Source organism: Vicugna pacos, chromosome 4 (genome assembly GCF_048564905.1).
Source record: "Vicugna pacos chromosome 4, VicPac4, whole genome shotgun sequence".
NCBI classification, from domain to species: Eukaryota; Metazoa; Chordata; class Mammalia; order Artiodactyla; family Camelidae; genus Vicugna; species Vicugna pacos.
This window is the reverse complement of record NC_132990.1, coordinates 33,926,427-33,948,488: the sequence shown is the minus strand read 5'-3', so window position 1 is coordinate 33,948,488 and position 22,062 is coordinate 33,926,427. Positions and strand designations below refer to the sequence as shown.

General features: G+C 37.0%; 1 protein-coding gene across 2 annotated transcripts in view; it reads right to left on the bottom strand.

The window, feature by feature from the left end:
• LOC102528441 (histone-arginine methyltransferase CARM1-like) overlaps positions 1–22,062 on the bottom strand; it is a 274,834-nt gene that overhangs the window by 142,079 nt on the left and 110,693 nt on the right. For both annotated transcript variants that reach the window (XM_072959540.1, XM_015242609.3), the window contains exon 2: positions 7,716–7,841. In XM_072959540.1, coding sequence (XP_072815641.1) covers positions 7,716–7,841 — 126 coding nt within the window. The remainder of the gene's footprint in view (positions 1–7,715; positions 7,842–22,062) is intronic.

The following is a 22,062-nucleotide window of genomic DNA, read 5'->3' as shown; positions in this document are numbered from 1 at the left end:
AATATATCTAACCAAAGAGGTTAAAGACTTGTACTCTGAAAACTGCAAGACAATGATGAAAGAAACTGAAGACAACACAAGCAAATGGGAAGATATACCATACTCGTGGCTTAGAAAAATTAATGTTGTTAAAATGACCATACTACCCAAGGCAATCCACAGATTCAGTATAATCCCTATCAAATTACCAATGGCATTTTTCACAGAACTAGAATAAATAATTTTAAAATTTGTATGGAAACAGAAAAGATACTGAATAGCTAAAGCAATTTTGAGAAGGAACAAATTATACTACAAAGGTACAGTAATCAAAGATACAGTGGCACAAAAACAAACACACAGTCAAAGGAACAGAACAGAGAGCCCAGAAATGACCCCACATTTATATGATCAGTTTATAATGGAGAAAGGCAGCCTCTTCAATAAATGGTGTTGGGAAAACTGGACAGCTACGTGCAAAAGGATAAAACTGGACTTTTTCATACCATATACAAAAATAAATCCAGATGGATTAAAGAATCCATAAAACTCCTAGAAGAAAACATAGGCAGTACTCTGACACCTTAGCAATTTTTTTTGATCTGTCTCCTCAGGCAAGGGAAGCAAGAGTAAAAGTAAACAAATGGGACTATGTCAAATTAAAAAGCTTTTGCCCAGCAAAGGAGACTATCAACAAAACAAAAAGGCAGCCTACTGAAAGGGAGAAGATATTTGTAAATGATACAAATGATAAGGGGTTAATATCCAAAATATACAAAGAACTCATACAATTCAACATCAAAAAAACAAACAACCTGATTAAAAAATGGGCAGAGGATCTGAACATTTTCCCAAAGACATACAGGCAGCCAATAGACAGATGAAAAGATGTTCTACGTCACTTATCATCAAGGAAATGCCAATCAAAACCACAATGAGATATCACCTCTCTGATGTCAGATGGCTACCATCAAAAAGACAACAAATATCAAGTATTGTCAAGGATGTGGAGAAAAGGGAACACTTATGCACTGTTGGTGGAATTCTCAATTGCTGTAGCCTCTGTGGAAAACAGTGTGGTGGTTCCTCAAAAAAATTAAAAATAGAACTGCCATCTAATTCAGTGATTTCACTTCTGTGTATTTACTCCAAGAAAATAAAAACACTAATTCAAAAAGATATATGCACACCAATGTTTACTGCAACATGACCTACAATAGCCAAGATAAAGAAGCAATTAAGTGTGCATCAATGGATGAAATGGATAAAGAAGATGTGGTATATGTAACAGAATATTACTTAGGCATAGAAAAGAAATCTTGCCATTGTGACAACATGGATGGATATAGAGGTATTAAGTTAAGTGAAGTAATTCACAGAAAGACAAAAACCATATGAGCTCATTTATATGTGGAATCTGAAAAACAAAACAGACAGACAGACAAAACAAAATGAAAACAGACTCAGAGATACAGAAAACAAACAAGTGGTTGCCAGATGGGAGACAGGTGGGAAGTGGGGCAAAAATAGGTGAATGAGATTAAGAGGTACAGACCTCCAGTTATAAACTAAATAATCCACAGGGATGTAAAATTCTGCATAAGGAATACAGTCAATAATATTGTAATGACTTTGTATGCTGACAGATGGTTACGAGACTTAACGTGGTAATCATTCCATAATGAATGCAAATGTCAAATCATTGTGCAGTACACCTGAAACTAACATAATGTTGTATGTCAATTATATTTCAATAAAAATAAATAAAATAAAAATGCATATACTGTTAAGTCGCATTGGAAAAAAAAAGGTTCCCACGTGCCCTTTTAAATTCCAGCTCACCCTAACTCCCAGCCCCAGATAATCACTGATCAATTTTCTGGGAATACAGATTAACTCTGCCTGTTCTAGAATTTTACATAAATGAAATTATACAATATGGACTCATTTGTATCTGGCTACTTTCACTCAATTTAAAATTTCTGAGAGTCATTCACATAGATGAGTTCATCAGTCATCCATCTTTTTATTAATAAGTAGCCTTCCATTGTATGGATATGGCATAGTTTGCTAATGAACATCTACCTGGGTTGTCTCCAGATTTTGGCTACTGTAAATAAAGCTGCTATGAAAATTCCTGTACAAGTCTTTCTGTGTACATAATGTTTCTCCTTCTCTTGGGCAGATATCTAGGCATGGACTGGCTGGGTCTTAGGGTAGTGCATATTTAACTTATTAAGAAAGTCTCATTTTCCTCTAGGTCTCTGCCTGTAAACTGTATACACGGAATAGGAATTGCTATGCCATGTTTTAGGATTAGTGGGAGGGGTGCCCACCTCTGCCCTTTGGGATGGGAGTGAGAGGGGGCTACACATGCCAGAGCGATGGTAGCTTTTCTGTGAAGTGGAAGCACATATATTAGAGTGAAACTCTTCCCATTTCTTCAGTCTCTTTACAGGCATCCTCTGGTTTTTCCCTGGCAGTAAAATGCCTGGAGAATTTTCTGCATGGGGATGAAGGAAGGAGAGAGGCTGCAGAGAGCCCATCAATACCATCATTAGGGAGAGAGACATGCAGTTAATCCCACCGGGTTCCCCTTTCCTCACCTCTAGCCTCCATATTACTGTCTGAGTCTGGAGCCCTGGGGTTCCCTTTTTTGGCAGCGCCCACTCAGAGATTCTGAGTGACTGCTTTCTCTCTCTGATCATCCATCTTCTAGGAATTTGTTGAACTTGCACTTCCTGATGGTCCTCTCTTCATTCTCTTCACTTTTGCTGGGTTTGTTATTTTATTGAGGTCTTGGCAGAGAGGAGAAAAATGATAATCTTTGGTCTGTAGCCCTCACCCAGAAATCAATGGCTCTGAGCCAGCGCCCCAATCTTATCCTAAATCTTGCCACAGAAACTTTCCTAGTCAAGTTTATTAATGGCCCTTCTGTTCAATCTAACCCATACCTTTCAGTCTTCTCCCATTCAATCTCTCTGTAGAGAGACCTGGATAACCTCCCTCCTGTCTGAAGTGTGTTTTTGATTTCCACAATACTGCTCTCATCTGGTTGTCTCCTGTCTTTCTGGCTGCTTCTTTCCAGCTCATTTCCACACTTCTTGTTCTCTGCCCTTAACTGTCAGTGGTTCCTTAAGGTTCCCCTTTAGGTCTTTGGTTTTCCTCACTCTATATATTCTCCCTAAATCTTGTCACCCAGTGTGCTCTTCTAAACCTCATTCTTACAGTGTTTGAACAGTCTCTTTCATGAGAAGCCTTCCCTTACCCTCAAGGCTGAGGTAGGTGCCCTGACTAATGTCCCCACAGCACTAAGGGACTACTGCAGAGCTTCTCATACTGCACCATACTGCCTGCTCACGAACCTGCTCCCCTCTCTAAGCCTAAGCTCTCTGAGAGTCCAAGGCTGTCTTTCATCCAGAGCAACTCACTTGGCATACAGGTAGTGATCAATAAATACTGACTGGATTGAATTGAGATGATAGATATTTTTAAATGCTTTGTGTTTGATACATGTTATTACTGGGAATAACAGTAAAATTTGTACTTTGAAGAAAAAAGTCTGCCAGAGAAAAAGAAATCTCAAGTTAATAAGAGAAAATCAGTCTTAAGTGTGCAACATAAGTTAATGATGCTGTGCAGAAATTAATGATGCACATTTTCATGTGAAAAATACATGTTCTTCATTCCTGGGCACCTCTACAGAGCCAAAACCAATAGAGAGTTCCCCCATCAAAAAAGTCTCACACTCATGTCCAGAGCAGCATTATTCATGGTGGCCAGAAGGTAGAAGTAACCCAGGTGTCCACTGAGGAAGAATGGATAGATGAGTTGTGTTATGTGCCTACAATGAAATATTATTCACCCTTAAAAAGGAAAGAATTGATATGCTATAACATTGATGAAACTTGAGGACATTATGCTAATTGCAATAAGTCAGTCACAAAATGACAAATACTGCAGAACTTCATTTATATAAGGTACCCTAGAGTACTCAAATTCACAGAAACAGAAAGAAGAATCAGGGCTGGTGGGGAAGGAGGGAATGAGGAGCTATTATTTAACGGAGACAGAGTTTCAGTTTTGCAAGATGATAAAGAGTTATGGAGACAGATGATGGTGATAGTTGTACAACAATGTGATTGTACTTAATGCCACTGACTTGTACACCTAAAAGAGGTTAAGATGGTAAATTTTAAATTATGCATATTTTGCCACAGTTAAAAATAAAATAAAACGTCACACACACAAAAGAATTACAGGCTGTCATATTTGACATACAAATATAGCCTTTATCTGGGAGTCAGCTGCTATGAAAGCAGGACTTCCTCATATATGTTTTATTGTTAAGGATAGAACTCCACCCTGCACTCCAAAAATGTTTATTAAGTTTTTCTTGTTAGACTTTTAACAGGGAGCCACCAAGATGATCACACAGAGCTTTTTAAGCTGCACTGTCTGAGAAGTGCACCTTATAAGCCCCTTGGGTCCAGACCTGTCTTCCTTGACTGCTGGGGTGAGTCTAACTGCACTAATGAAGTAACTGTGCCCTCACCCAGAGTCTGTTTCTAAATGATTTCTTGTTCATTGCTATCTGCATATCTGATTTTATTTCTGCCTCTAGCCTATTTGGGTTAGTTCTGTCTAATGGACATCTGGTCCCCTTTAACAAATGAAAAGCACAGAGAGACTGGTATTCGTCCTCATTCGGTATTGTCTGTCTACAGTTTTGGAGATACCTTAAATGACTGAAGCATCTACTTACCTATAACTAGGTCTACAGTTTACCAAGACTTATCCCTATTGCCTTGTTAAGAGGGTTGCCTAGAGAACATCGTACACTATTAATATTATTTTTTTTCTTAGCTGAAGAAGAAATTCTAAAATGCCTTGTCCCTAAACGTCTTTCTTGCAAAAGTTGTTCAAATATGTGTTTGTGTCTGATTTCATTTGACCTATGAATGAAGTTTCCTATGCTATCATTCTCTGGAGTTTGTAAATGAGAAAATCTCCCTCCTTCTTGAAGAGGAAAAAGTGCTGGGAAACACTCCTCCAAGTGTCTCTTGATGGGACTCAACTATGCCTCACCGGGTAAGCTAAGAATGCCAGGCCTACTGGCACTGACCACTCTCCACCTGTGCTAGTTCTCAGGGTGGGGTACACAGCAAGCAACCATGAGGTATGAAATACTATCTTCCTCTGGGACAAAGAGCAAGCCTGCTTACTGCCTGCTGTTAAACGGTAGGTTCCCCGGGCTCAGTGTTCCTCTCTTGCAACGCATCCCATACATGGGCAGGCACCCACCTTATCTTCCTGAGAGACACAAGCCTGGAAGAGCTGGGGCTCAGAGAACTTGGAGACAATGTGCTGACACTTTGGCTACTGCTCTTTTCTGAGAATCTAAAATAGTCTTTTATCTCTGCGCCAGGAGTCTTGTGTCTTCTGTCAGCATTCATGAAATGGTGGCAATCTAACGTATTAAGTTTGCAAATCAGTTAAAATTCAATTAATATTGTTAAAATGACAATTCTCACCAAACTGATCAATCTCAATCATACTCAGACCAAGCACTTTTGTAGAACTGACAACTTAATTATAAAACGCATATAGAAATGCAAAGGACCAAAAACATCTAGAACAATCTTGACAAAGAACAAAGTTGGAGGACTTAAACCACCTGACTTCAAGTGTCACCTGAAAGGTAATCCAGACAATGTGATATTGGTACAAGGATAATCGAAAGAACAGAACAGACAGCTCTGAAAGAGACCAAGTCTATATATAATCACTTGACTTGCAAAAGTCTTTTCAACAAACAGAGCTAGAATAAATGGATATCCCTATGGTCTAAAAATAATTTTTGGCCCAATGCCTTATGCCAAATAAAAATTAAGATTGATTATATTCCTAAAATACAAAATCTGAAGCTATAAAACTTCTAAAAGGAAATATAATAGAAATCATTCAATAGTTGAGGCAAAAGACTCTTAGGACACAGAATGCATTAAACAAAAAAGAATGATCACCTGGACTTTATTAAAATTTAAAACTTCTGCTCAACATAAGACATCATTACAGAAATAAATAAGCAAGCTACAGACTAGGAGATAACACGCATTAATTATGTATCTGATACATGCCTGGTATCCTGGATATATAAAGAACAGCAACTCCACAGATAAATAACCAGTTAGTAACAGGCAAATAATTTTAATTCATAACCATGTGAAAAACTGCTTAACATCATTAGGCATCAGGAAAATGTGACTTAAAACCACAATGAGATACAACTACATACCCATCAGAATGAAAAAAATTAAAAAGACTGAAAGACCAAATGTGGGTAGAGATGTGGAGCAGTCAGAGCTCTCACCCATTATTGGTGGGAGTGTAAAATGGTAAAACTACTTTGGAAAAAATTCTGGCTTTTTCTTATAAAACTAAGCATACACTTATTTTATGACCCAGCAATTTTACTCCAAGATGTTGATCAAAGAGAAGTGAAAAAAATATGTGGTACAAGTATATTCATCATAGCCAAAACCTGGAAGTAGCCTCACTGTGCATGATAATGAAAATGAGTATCTTCTACAAATAAAGACATAAAGAAGGAACTACAACGGGCCAGGTAGGAGAGATGAAGACGCAGTTTACACAAGACCCAGACCCCAGGGTGGGCGACGTATAGAAGACAGGTAATTATGTTACAGAGGTTCTCCCCAAAGAGTGGGTAGTCTGAGCCACACATTGTGCTCTCCAGCCCGGGGGTTTCTGCACCAGGAAGATAAGCCCCCAGAACGTATGACTTTGCAGGCCAGCAGGGCTTATTTTCAGGAGTCCCAGACCCCTTGAGCCCAGAGCTGCCCAGGGGCCTGGCCCTGACTACAAGAAGGGCCAGGGCTAGGGGCCTAGCTCCACACACCGGTGGGCTAGCACTATCCCTGGGACCCCCAGGGCCCTGCAGACAGAGACCCTGGGCCCTGGCCCTGTCTAGCAGGCTGACATACCAACTCTGGGACCCCCAAGTCCCTGCAGCCAGAAAGCCAGGAAACTGGTTCCCCCGCTGATGAGCCAGCACTAGCCCTGGGACCCTCTGGGCTCCAGTCCCCCCACCAGCAGACCGATACAAGCTCCAGGCCATCTTTCACCCCTGAGCCAGATGCCCCAGGACGCAGCCCCACTCATCAGCAGGCCAATACCAGCTCTGGGACATCCGGATCCTGCAGCCCACAGCCTTGTGACCAGCCCCACCTACTAGTGGCTGGAATTCTTTCAGGGTGCCTCTGAGTCTTCTCTTAGAATACTTCTAGTTGTATTTTAGTTTACCTGTTGCTAGACATTTGTTGTCCAGAGTCTAAGAGCGCTGAACAAATGATTCAAACACAAAAAAAGAATGAAATCATTGACATTCAAACTGAAAAATCACATTTCAGCTAACAACTTCATCTTCAAAGAAAATCAACAACAGTGGTGAAGATCTGGATAATCCTTGGTGTCCTCTTCTGCAGCTTTGGATGAAGGAGAACAAAACCGGGAGCCAAGAATACAAATGTTCTCATGATCTAGGAAAAGGCTGACTGTTCTCTAGTCATGGCTTCACGTAAGCACCAGAACCAGTTTTAAATCATTTTTTCAACTGATGGCAACTCCTATCACAAAACATGTTGCTGAAAGCCAACCAATCAGAAGACTTGCCTTTGGAAAAGCCAAAGGGTTGGGACAAGTACAAAACTTACCTGCATGAGACTCAAACTTCAGTAAAGCACTGCTGTAGCCCAGAGTAATTAAGATGGACTCCTTCCCTACACGGCAACATTCAGTGTCTCTGTTGAGTGAGCATTTGAAGACACAGACACCATCAGCTATAAAGGGTGAAAAAAAAAAAAGAATTAGGAAAATCCATTTAGAGCACTCTAAAACAATTCAGCCATTCCCACATCTCTCTGTTTCCAAGGCTCCCCCATTTTTATCTTCTTAATATAATGCCTCCTGGGACATATGTCTATATGAGGGTCAGAGATAAGAGATGAATGTAATCATGGCCAAAAGTCAATTCTCTGCACGTGGGTTAACACAGGGCTCAACACTGACTATTGTCTCTTGCATTTATGAACAGGTTCCATCTCTTATAATTCTTGAATTTCCCAAATCATTTTGTAAGTTTTGACACCAATCCCAGGAGAGATCAGGTAATGTCTTTCTGAATGATTCTTGAATACCTACTGTGTGCCAAAGATATTTCAACAACTCTCCCCTGTAAGTATCATCACTGCCAATGTTCCTAGGTGAAGATGAGGAAAATAGTCTAGGTCCAAATATGCAAAGCTAATAAATGGCAGAAATGGAATTCAAACCCAGATATTTGACTCCGAAGCACGTTCTCCCTACAACAATGAGCTAAGTCAAGCAGGACAAAGAGGGAGCTTAGTTTCTGCAAGCAGAAGCCATGGTGAGTGGCTAGGGTCTCATCAGAGTCATCCACAGATCTTTGGAAATTAACTCTCAGGTCCTCTTTTTACAGGGTAGAAAGGCCTTTAGCACTGGAGTAGCTGCAGTGTGGTGGAAAGAGCAGTGAAACTTGCAGTTTTGCTTTCATCTGAGGAACTTCAGTCACCTCATCATTCTCAGTCCCACTGTTTCAGTATGTAAAATAAAAATATTGATACTTACTTCACAGGCTTTTGTGAAGACTAAACAATAAAGAGGAAATAATTTCTAAAAATCCTAAACAATAAGGGACTAGTATTATTTTTCTCAATATAAAGTAGACCTCAGTTTCTACTCTTAATGTTTTTCATTCTCCCTGAATAGTAAATACAGTAAGTGTATTAACTTAAAAACGTAATTATATATAAAATTCTACTGTTACAGTTGAGCATATGCACATTCAAACACACACATACACAAACGCAGAGTTAAACTAGCCAAATATTTTCAAATATTTTCATCCATTATTTCAATTAAGTGAGCACCTCCTGATGGAAGCATTCACAAATATTTTTCACAGAACACCTAGGCTGGTTAAATAGTGCAGACATTTTGAAAACATTTTCCTGCCACAAAACATGATTATAGGTTTGGCTATTACAGCCCAGTCAGTGACTCAAAGGCGTAACTGTCTCCTTACAGGGAGGTAGCTGTGAATACAGATGCACAGGAAGGAAGTTTGGAGCTCTTTTAAACAATTTTTAAAATCAAAATCCGTGTTTTTTAAAAGAAATTAGGATTTCCAGCATTTACCAGTTACTTATTTTATGGTTAAGAAGCAGAATAAGCAAGAAGGAAGGAGGGCTCTGGCCTTCTCTGGTCTCTGGCACATACACGACTATTACAGTTCATGGGCTTTTTGTGGGCAGGGACAATTCTACTTTATTTTTGGAATCAATATATTTTTTTCTCTGAATCAAAACCTAGCCCCATACCTGGAATTTATTAAATATTTGTTAAATCACTAAAAGCACTTCTCCACGTAGTGATTGCATACTACCCCAGAATAGGTTCAAGTCTCCTTAACCAGATAGGCTCAGAATGTATTGTTTTATTGTTGTTTGTTTTGTTGTGATTTGATTAGAATATAAATTGAGTAGATCTCTCCTCTACTTTTATAAAATGTAAAATGCCTGTCCATATATCCACTTTTCTTCATCCTTTCCCTATCCTCTGTTTTAAATATGGGTGGAGAATGTCTTTTTAAGCATGCAACAAAATCTGGCAAGTATTGGTAATTATTCAAAATTTTAAAACCTACATATGGTAAAAAAACTTTAAATACTTTAAATCAAATTAAAACGCAATGATAAACTAGGAAATACTTTCTACATACACAGCAAAGACTTGATATCCCTAATATACAGTTAGCTGTAAAAAATAAGGAGCAAGCAGTTCTACTGAAGATTTAGTAAGACGGATTAATAGATAACTGGCAACTAGAAAAATGCTGATGGCAAAAAAAGAAGCGAAAAAATAATGAATCTCTGAAATAAAGAAATGTATGATAAAACAATGAGATCAAACTTCTTACGTCTCAGTGTTAATTTTTTTAAAATATTTATTGACAATATCAAATGTGGGAGAGGGTGTGAGAAAACAGTGGATGGCATGGTCCAAAATGTAAAACCTACATACTCTTTGTTTGACAACCTACTCATAATGTAATTTCTTCCAGGATGTACTTTATCAAGTGTGGATGAGTTTACATTCAAGGACATTTATCTTAGAGTTGTTTATTATAGCTAGCAAACGCAAAGAAGCTAAGAGCCCATCACTTACATGGTTAGTTAAATCAAACACGGTACCTCCATGTGCAGGTTGCAGAGGAGCATGTATACTATTACTGTAGTTTAACATTGTGCTTATCTTTGGAGAAAGCTGTTTTAAAAGATATGTACCAAAATGTCATCAGTAGTTTCCTCCGAATGGAGAGATACGGGATCATTTTAATTTTTCCTTTTATAAAGTTCTGCCTTGTTCAATTTTCTATGTGAATATTTATTTCTATAATCAAAAAAAAAAGAAAAAAAGAAAGATATTTTCATTTGGTAAAAAGCAATCAAACAAAAGACACATTATCATTGCCAATGTATTTCACCACATTCTCATTCTTGGTGGATATTACCATTCTTTTAATTTCTTTCATTTATTAGACATTAACTGGTACTTCATTCATTCAAAATAATTATTTAGGAATTTTTATAACCAATATAATCATTATTTTAATTCTCATTTCAAAAATCATTCATGGAAATGACTGTTCTTCTGCTGTTCTGTATTTGCTTGTCGCATATCTTCTTGTGTTGATTTCCTTTCCTGTCCTTTGACCATATTAGTAAATAAAACAAACATTCTAAATGATTTGTCAACTATTGTGATCAAGATTAAAGTGCGGCTATTTTAGGGGAGAGTGTATTATCAATTGAAAATTGTATCTTTTTAAATTTGAAGACTTTATAGTAGAAAAATGAAGGAATATGATAAAAAATTGAGGAATACACATAAATCAAGACTAGGAAATACCACTACCCTAGTAAAAAGTAGGGGTAATGTGGAGATCGTTTCCAGTGTACACTGTACTAAGGCACAGGGCATCTATCTACCAAATTACTAGTAACAATAACTACATTTGAAGAGCACTCTGACTCCCTTCTACAAACATGTCATCTCATCTCTTCAGTGCCACAGAAGGCTGGCTGCTTCTGTGTTCTATCATTCTGCTTTTTAACTTCACTCTCATCAGCGACCCTCTTTGCTACTTCTTTGAGGGGCAAGGCCTGATTTGGTAGCAGTGAAGTATCAAGGAGAGTAAGCTCCTGTGCACAAGATTCAGTCAGCTTCAGGAAAGCCCAGAGCCTTGCTGCTCCCTCCTTGAGGAAAAGCTACTTGTTCTACCAAAGAACTCTCAAAGAGAACCACAGTGACTCCAGATACCTTAATTCATCCTCCACCTTGATCTCATCTGACAAAACTTAAAAAGGCACAAAAAGAAATTCAGGATCTGCCCATTTTACAAGTGTATACATGTAAACATGGAAAACGCCACAAGGTATAACATCAACAGAATAACAGCTGAAAGAACGAAGAGAACAGGAAGATCAGGAAAAAGAATAAAGTGAAGTGCAGATGGTTTTAGAGTTGAGAACTGGGATAGCTGCCACGTGTGAGAGAGAGAAAAGGGGCTTTTAAGACGTCAGTCTCAGATTACCAATACTGCCACCAATTATGATTTACTGAAACACTTGTCTAAATCGTTTTATTGTTCTGGCTTGGGGTTCTGGATTTGGTTTGGTTTTGTAAATGCTACCCCCTTCCTCTACATTTGTTTTATAGTTATGTTAAGTCTACATTGTCAAATCATACAATCATTACACAGTAATATGTTCCCTTTCAGCCCTCATTTAATAACTGCTTAATGTTCACCACCAGTCCTATGTAGATGCCTTCCTAGTCATTTTGGTTGTCCAAAGTCATTCTTTAGTGGAATCCTAGGAAGGGCTCGCTGAAACAAAATTTTTAGTAGATTTCTTATGAGCGGTCAGGGGGACAATAAATAGTCCCTAAACTCTTTTTTCAGGGAGAGGGTTAGGTTTATTTATTTATTTATTCTTTTAATGGAAGTACTGGGAACTGAACCCACGTACTCTGAAGCACGCACCCTACCACTGACCTAGACTCTACCCACCGATATTCCCTGAATTCTTGCATGCCAATCACTGCCTTTATCTTTTACATTTCTGAGGGTCAGTTTTTCTGGATATAAAATCCTTGGCTCACATTTTCTTTCTCTGAAGATCTTTAATATGTCTGTCCATTTTCCTCTAGCATATATCATCACTATGAAAGTCTAAGGATAATGTAATTTTCTTTCTCTTAACACATAATATGCTAATGTTGTCTAGATTCCAAAGGATTTTTCTCTCTTTCTTTAAAGGTCAGTAATTTTTACCAGAATGTGTCTTATCCTGGACATTCTAGGTCAATATTTTCAGGTATAAAGTTTATTCTTTGAATACTCATTTTCAATTATTTCAGCAAGAATTTCTTAGCTGTAATTTTAGTATTTGTTTCTTTGCTCTGATATCTTCTTCAGAGACTCTTATCTATGTGTTGGATCTTCTTTGCTTATGTTTATAGCTTTCTTTTGAACTCTTTTTATCTGTTTTTACATTGAAAAAATTTCCATCTTTTCTCCTTTATTTAATGTATTTTTTGTTACTCTAGTCTTCATTTCTAAAATTATTTTTATTATTTTATTTCTAATCATTCTCAAATTGTTATTTCATTTCTGAATTTTTCTAATTCTGATTTATGTTATTCTTTCAACTCTTGTATAATTTTTTTAACCTCTCTTAATTTGTTTTGTAACTGAATATTATAGAAATATTTCTGTAGCATGTCTTTACAGCGTGCTTTCATTATTGGTAGGAATGTTATTCTGCCCCTGACTGCCTTTTTTCTTTTGAGTAATTCTATTTAGGATTTGACCTCAATATTTTTCTACTGCTCATTTTTAGGGAAGTATCATTTTTCTGAACTTTTAGAAGGATGTTAGTTATACACACAGTTTTATAAGAAACTACCAAATTCTTTTCCACAGTGACTGTGGCATTAAACATTCTTTTCACCAGTGGACACATGATCCAGTTTCTCCACATACTCGACAATGTTTGGTGTGGTCATTATTTTTCCTTTTAGACATTCTTACAGTTGTGTAGTGATAGCTCACTGTGAGCTTAATTTGCACTTCTCTGATGGCTAATGATGCCAAATGTTTTTTGTGTGCTTATTTACCATCTGAATACCCTCTTTAGTGAATATCTGTTTATGTCATTTACTTATTTTCAAAATGGATTGGTTTTCATTTCGGCTTTGTTTTGTTTCGTTTTTTACAGCTGAGTTTTGAGAGTTCTTCATATATCATAGATACTGACCCTTTGTCAGATGTGGAGTTTGCAAATATTTTCTCCCATTCTGTAGTCTGTCTTTTTATCCTCTTAATAGGATTTTTCACAGGGCAAATTTTCTTATTTTGATGAGATCTAATTTATCAATTTTTCCTTATATGGATCATCTTTTGGTATCAAGTCTAAGAACTCTTTGCCTGAGCCCCTTGACCTTGTTTGTTCTATGGTTTCATTACCTCTTAACTGGAGAACTGTGACAGTTTCTCCACTGTTCTCCACTCCAGCAACTAAAAATGAGTTCACACTACTCCAAGCTGCCAGCTTAACAATGAATGAAGCACAAGAGCAATTTCTGCAATGCTCTGCTCAAACCTTCAAAGATTCCCCATGGAATGTGAAAGTGCAGACTCTCCTACCTGGAACTGGAAATCCCCAGGCACCTTTCCTGCTTCTGCCCAACCAATCCATAACCCCCTGAACATAAACCATACTCCAGCCAAACCACCTACCTGCTGCTCTCCAAAAAGAGCTTACAATCACAGTGCCAGCAGAGGTGTGAACTGGAAGAGCATGACTTATGAAGTAATACAGGAAATCAAGCAGAGTCTACTCTCATTACCTGAATTTCTTACCCTGCAATGTTTATTTGCTCTCTTCAAACCGGTCCTATCTCCTTAACTGGTAAGCTCCTTTAGATATCTTTTTTCATGTCTTTTTACCCAATAACCCTTAGCTTAATGCCTTGTACACAATACATATTCACTAAATATTGGTCCTTTGAGTGTAGATCAAGACCCTTTGACCTGGCTCTCAGAAAAATTGTCAAAGTCTGGAGAATTTCCCCCAAGAGAATTACAGAAACAAACTTAACTCATCTTCTGAAACAGCTTAAATTTTTTTTAAATCATTCTCTTTTCTTCTATATCCTTCTCACCTCCCATGACCACAGTAGAAAGAACAAATAAACACTGAAACCAACTTCATAATGAAATTTTAAACACCTCTGTGATCAGTATTTTCAAATCAGAAGGAAGGAACATTTCATACTGCCTTTCATGAAAGAGTATGACACTTCCCTAACAGCTTCTCTAGGAACCTACTGCTCCAGCACATTTATCACCATGCTTGTCTGAGTAATCCTTCAGCTCCCCCTGCAATTTCTCAAGGCAGGAAAGTAAGTGACTAGTGCCAGAAAGCCCACCATTAGTAGGGATTCTGGGAAAGGGAGTAATGGATCTTGCTCTTCTTTTAATCTCAATTCTTTCCTCTGAAATATATGTCTATTGCTTCCAGAACAGCACTCAGTACATAGATTATGATGGATACACACTCACTGAATTAAACAACTGAATCAATACAGTCAAAGAACCCTGGTCACTTCCTAAACCACATAAAAACAAAGAGAATGAAATCTCAGAGCATTACAGATATCAAAGTGTCAATCAAACACCTGGTATTTTCAGTTGACCTTTTTTTTTTCAACGCTGGCAAATGATTTGGAGGTTTTACTTTATGAAATGTTTTTTCAGTTATGACAAGAAGTCAAGGTTCTCATTTCTCCATTAAGAATGTACAATTCTTCCTACTTTCCCTGAAGAAGCTGCTCCTCCCGGATTTAAATTTCTACTTTCTGGCAAGCGTTCTCTCAGATCGCTCGCTTTCTTTTCTCCTTGTGGTTTCTAGAGACTATAAGCTATTCTCCTGAAGTTACTCACTCAGGGATAATTGCCTCAATGTGGATTCACTAGCTATAACAACAACAGAATGAAAGCTTTCAATGAAAGAGTGTAAGATAACAACTTTGCTGTCAAGAGCTCTTCTGGAGATTCATTTCTGGTTTTGCCCTGCAGCAGATGTGATGGAACCAGATGTCTGCAAGCCTTGGTTTGGGGATTCATTCATATACACACACATGCAGCTAACATTTATGAGCATCTGCTATATGCCAGTCACTGTTGATTGGCACTAGGAAAAGATGCAAAGATAAATAAGCCATAGCCACAGCCTTGAGAGAGCTCACAGTGCAAGAAGAGGAGGTCTGTTCAAATGCTGCGGTACCCCAGGGAAACAAGCAACTAATTTTGCCTGAGAGATATCTCATAGAAGATATTACATTGGACTTAAGCCTTGGAAGAAAACTAAGAGCTTTCCAAGTAGAAAGGAAAGGGAGAAAGGTCATTCCAAGCAGAGGGAACAGATGATGTGAAAGGCTAGTGAATGAAAATGTCACGAATGAGGACGGCAGTTCAACTTGGTTTGCAGGTGGAGTACAGAATGTTAGTACATCAGCCTGCATAGGGCAAGTGGAGTAGGGGTTTTAAAAGGTTTTGATTTGCTGCAATTAACGCTGTCATTCTGACTGACAAAAGTTGCTCACAATAACACAAAGAGAAATGGGGCAACTGAGAGGCTGGCTACCTTGGTTAAGCACCTTCACATCCTTCACCTCATTGTTCCTCACCGCTGTGTCATGAGGTGGGGTTCCTTATGCTCATTCTATAAACAGGGAACCTCAGGCTCAAAGTTACTGGGGAATTTTCTTAAGCTCAACTCAGTCTGGATTGCTTCAAAATCTACTTTTATTGTTCTGCATTATGTAGCTCTGTATGACAGGTAAAAAGAAAGAAAAAAAGGACAGATGAAGACATTTCAAAATTTCTCAGTACATGAGCTCTAAAATCCTACTTTCAAAGCCACCAGGTGGCTGTGAAATATACTCTTCTCTTACTACTTAAGCTTAGCTACTCTTAAACACTTACTTCAGAACCCACCAGCTCCATGAGGGGTGTATCATGAGAATGATATTCACAAAATAAATGTTAAATTCTATTATTAGGATGGAAGGAAGAGGGACATGACCTAGGTTTGAATCTTGGTTAGAATACTTTACTACTTTGTCTCCTTGGGAATATTATTTAAGCTTTCTACAACTATGTTTCTTATTCATGATAATATAATAAGTAAAAGGATAATATGATAATAAAGCATTAGTCCAGCTTCAACAATAATGATGCTGAGCTTTACCATTTGTGTACTACTGTTCTAAAACCTTTAGATGCATTAATACCCAAACTTCGTAACAACCCTCAGATAAGTATTACTCTAATCCTCATTTAGAAGGTGAAATAACTGAGACAGCAAGAAGAGTAGTACCACAGTTACATTACTTCTAAACAAATGATGTAGCAAAACAGTTGAAAAAATTTAGTTCCATGACAGAGGGAACGTTTTCTTAAATGAGAAAAATTTACCCTACTCCTTTGCTCCATTCTGTTGTCTGGACATGTGATGACTGGAGTCTTATCAACCATTTTGTAACCATTAATATGAGTAAAGCTGAGTGGCAGAGTAGTGAGTTGAAAAGCAACTAGGCTCCTGAAGCTAACCCTGGACTGGTAACTACTGGATTTCTTTAATGTGAGAGAAAATTGGACTTCTATTTTTTTTTAAAGATGCTGTTATTTGGGGATTTCCTGTTATATGCAGCTGAACTGGATCCTAACTAACACAGATTCCTATCTAACAATATACCAAAAAAATTTACTTTTTAAAACTTAAATAGCCATTTTTAAAATAAGCTAGATTATAGAAAAGTATTTCTCAAATCTTAGAATGGCGATGACTTACGTGTACATGCAAAGGCAAAATGTATAAAGAAAAACTGTAACAAACTTTTTTAAATGAAATCATTTTCTGTATTTCTTTTTTCAGATAATTTGCTGTTAGTTTAACAATGTTTTTAAAAATTTTTTAAATTGAATTATAGTTGATTTACAATATTGTGTTTGTTTCAGGTATATAGCAAAGTGATTCAGTTATACATATATATTAATTTTTTCTGATTCTTTTCCACTATAGGCTATTCCAAGATATTGAATGTAGCTCCCTGTGCTATACAGTAAATCCTTGTTTATCTATTTTACATATAGTGGTCTATATCTGTTAATCTCTTATCCTAACTTATCCATCTACCCTTCCCCTTCCCTGTTGGCAACCACAAGTTATTTTCTGTGTCTATGAGTCTATTTCTGTTTTGTATATAGACCCACTTGTATTACTTTTTAAATTCCACATATAAGTGATATCATCTAATATTTGTCTTTCTCTGTCTGGCTCACTTCACTCAGTATGATACTCTCTAGGTCCATTGTAACACTGTCTTTTAAATGATGAAAGAAGTATATGAAAAACTAGACACAATAAGAACAGGAAAGATGAAGAAAGCATGGGTAAATATGAAGTAGGACCAGATAGAAATTTGAGAAATCAGAAAAACTGAATAGGTAAGTTTAAAAACAGACTAGAAACAACTAAATAAAGATTTAAATCAGAACAGAAAACATAACTTACATGTTCTTATATTTTGCGTCAGGGAAAAACAAGGACAGAAAACGTGAAATCAGTTCAGAGACTGAGGACATAACAAGATCTAATGAGTTCTACAAGAAGAGAATAGGGAATAGGTGAGGAATCATACTTGAAAATATAATGGATGAGAATGTGCTAAAACATATGGAAAATATAAATCATCATGTACTAGAAGCATGAGTTAACATCAGAATAAAAAAAATAAATTCTATATTTAAACATGGAATGATGAAATTTCAGTATACCAAATCAAAGAGAAAATCGTGAAAGCAGTCAGAGAATAAAAAATGAATCTACTATATATGAAAAGAAGTTATAATTACAATTGCCAAAAGAAAGGAGGTTGTTCCTATTACAGACAATTTTTCAGAATCAGAAAACATATTTTTTATTTAGAAAGATGGCCCTCTGGTCATAACATGTGAAATATATTAATTTCTTATGAAAATGAAAGGCTCAAAGCCAAAGTTTAGATTTTATACTAAGCCCTTTTAGTGAAATTATTGACTTCAAAGACACTAGAGGTCATCTTGCCCAACTGGCTCATTTAATAAATGAGGACCTGAAGCCCAGGTTGTAAGGTGACTTGTCCAAGACCATATAGTTAGTTAGTAGCAAATCTAGGGCTAGAACTTTACTGTCTTCCATTAACCTCCTTGCAAGTAGAAATCTGCAAAGTTGTAATTTTCTTTAGTTGGTTACATTTGCCTTATTAAAAAAAAATCCTTAAGTTAACTGTCAGTTTACACACACATTCACACTCCACACAGCCTCTGGCACACACTGATAATGATTACCATAGATTAGAGAACAGACCAAAGGATGGCCACGCAAATCAGAAACTCTTGGCAAATCAGAAGTGGCTCTCATGTAGTTTCGAAAGCTTACTGCAGAGACACGCCATGGTGACTGGCCTTTTCTACCCAAAGTCAGAGACTGCACGAGTCTCTCTTGCATCATTATTGCTCAGCACTACTGGAATTCTGCTGGCTGTACTGCATTTCTAACATTTCTGTCTGGAGAAATTTGAGAACGCACTATCACCTTTCTTATTACCTTCAGGTAGTAATTTACTTGAGGGTTAAGACTCTGGATATTAGTGTAGATGATTTACACACTGAAACAGAAATACAGCTGGGAAAATTAAACTCAAGTGATCTCTTTACAAAGTAAATGATTAATCTCTTACTATTGGTTAACTTTAGAATTGTAGAGATGAAAGAATTCAAATTCCTCTTAATTGTTGCTGTTCAAAGTGTGGTCCATGGACCAGCACCCTTAGCATCACCTGGAGCTTGTTAGAAATATAGCTTCTCAGGCTTATCTCAAATTCTGAATCACAATATGTATCTTTATCAAGATCCCAGGATGACTCATACAAACAAGGAAGTGTGAGAAGGGCTGCTCTAACCATCCAAAAGTGAGAAGTGTCCATCCTATTTTTTATGCCACACCACGTATTTCCTTTTCATATTCCTTTCTGTTCATTCATTCATATGTGCCAATATTCTCAGCACCTTTACTATTTGAAGAGTAAAATTCCTAGAAGTGAATGCTAGACGTCAAAATACCATTAGACCCATTAGACATCTGATTAAATCTCTATTCTGTTCAAAAGTAATTTCTAACACTACCAAATTAAGCTTAATTCAATGACGGCTTCAATTACTCTTGAGAAATAGATAATTTAATGTTTTTGCTCTTCTATATGCATAAAGGTTAAACTAGGTTCTTGGAACCAAGTCCAATGTGGGGAAGGGGAGGGTCCCCACACCAAAAAGGAATTCTCCAGACACAAGCACAGTGTCTGAGAACTCAATTCAGTTCTGACACTACCTACACTCAGAGATACCATCAGATTCTACAGGTTAAGGATTCAGCCTTACAAGACTGCCCCCTCCCTACGTCCCCACCACTCACTCACCCTCAACCTGCCGACTTCAGACACCAGTCACAAGCCCAGGTTGTTACCTGTGTTACTACCTGTGATTCTGACCAGGTGGCTACAGATCAGAGGTTCCCACAACCCCCTCCTTGAGTTCCATTAATTTGCTAGAGCAGCTCACAGAACTAGGAAACATTTTACTTACTAGCTTATCGGCTTTTATAAAAGGGTATCTCTCAGGAATAGTCAGTTGGAAGAGATGCATAAGGCAAGGAATGGGGTAAGGGCACGGAGCATCTATGCCCTCTCCAAGCCCACCACTCTCTCAGCACTCCATGTGGAAGCTCTCTGAACCCCATCCTTTTCGGGTTTTATGGAGGCTTCATTAAACAGAAATGGTTCTGTCAAACTCCAGCTCCCCTCCCTGAAGGTCAGAGGGTGGGACTGAAAGTTCTAACCCTCTAAACACAAGGTTGGCTCCACTGGCAACCAGCCCCCAACCTTAGGTGCATTTCAAAAATTACCTCCTTAATATGCCAAAAGACACTTTTATCACTCTCAACACTTGGAAATTTCAAGGGTTTGGGGAGCTCTTAACCAGGAACAGTGGACTAAGACCAAATATATAATGAGAAATACATTCTAGTAATCTGAATGACCAACTCTACATTTCTTAAAATCACAGTATTGCCAAGGTAAAACAAGAAACTCTAATCAGTTGTTGAGTGAATTAATCTCTGTTCTATTACCTTTTATAATAATCAATGATTTAGGAAGCATTTCCAATTTTCTTAACGGTATTAAAATTTGGGGGGAGTGCAAAAGCAGTGATGTTCTATTTTTCAAAGTGGTTACTAAATAAACAGATAAACCATCTACAATTTTTAAATGTGCAATACTTTCAGTATTCTTTCACAATTAGGGAGCAACTAGGAAACGTTTTTCTAATGCCATTTAATGCAGCAGATCTTGATTTGGAATCTTCCAAGAAAGCCTAGGTTTGAAGAAAGGGTGACAAAATGACCAAGAGGGCCCTCACTGGCAGTGATATTATAATTGTGCCCCACATCTTCACTTTATAAAGGAATTCTTGATTCCTTTATAAAAGGTATTAAGAGAGTTTATCCAATATAGCATTCGCATTTTTACTGCAGTCACAGAAGGATTCTTACATGTTTAGATCAGCATGTTTTTATAGAACACAATGCAAATTTTTAAATAAATAAATTACTCTTTAACTTTTAAAAGAACAAATAAGTGGGGACAGGATGATTTATTCAGTAATTGTGTTGAGATAACTGGATAAACATTTGAGGAATAAAAAATACTTACACATTTACCTCTTATTTCTCCCCCTCAATGAAAGATTCGTAAAAAAACAAGAACAAAAAAATCCCCATAAAAGTAACAGGAGAAAATACAGATAAACTGCTATATAAATTCGGGCTGCAGAGTATTTGTATACACTTCCCAGGCATGATGGCAAGGTTAACAGCCATGAAGGAAAAAACCAAATACGTTTGACAATCTATTCTTTAAAAGCTCACAAACTTAAGACAAATTACAGACTGGAAACATGATGCAGTATATAACAAAAGGACAGTATCTTTAAAGACCCACAAAGAGATAAGCAACATTTTTGGCTATCAAATTTGTAAAGATACTTTTAGTGAATGTGGGTTAAAATACAGAGAAATAACATTCATGATGAGAACGTAAATGATAGAATATTTGGGGAGGGAAACTTGGTAATATATATCAAAAGCTTTTAAAATAATCATGCCCTCTGACCTAGTAATTTCAGTTTAATGAGTTTATTCTTAGACTATAGTAAAGATTGTGTGGAAAGATTTAATTACAATTCTATTCATCATAGTGCTACTTATACTTTCAAAGACTTGAAAAAATTTTAAATGTCAAGCAATAGGGGATTAATTAAATAGGTCATGGTAATCCACTTAAAGGAGCACCATAAAATTGTCAAAAATGTTAACATGGATAGCTGTTCCTCATATATTCCAAAAGAATAAAATGTTTTGTGTAACTCTAATTTTGTAAGGAAATAAAATTATACACATAGAAAAGTGTCTGGAAGCACAGGCACTGAATCTTTAAAAGTGTTTTTTTCTGGTAGGAAAAATTACAGATTTTCTTGTCTCCGTTTAAAAATTTTTTTCAATAATTAATAGGCATGGCTTTTTGAATAAGAAAAGAGAACAAAACTAATTTTTGCCAAAACAAAGCTAAAATATAACATATATCATATGCCTTGAAGTGGTAATAATCAGTGTTACACTGAATTGAGAAGTGCAGAAAATGAATCATATGTATGTACAAGACTACGATGAAATTTCGCACTAAGGAATTATTAGAATGCATCAGACACTGAACTTGGTAAGTGCCCCACAAAGAATGAGAGCGTCAAGGCTGAGT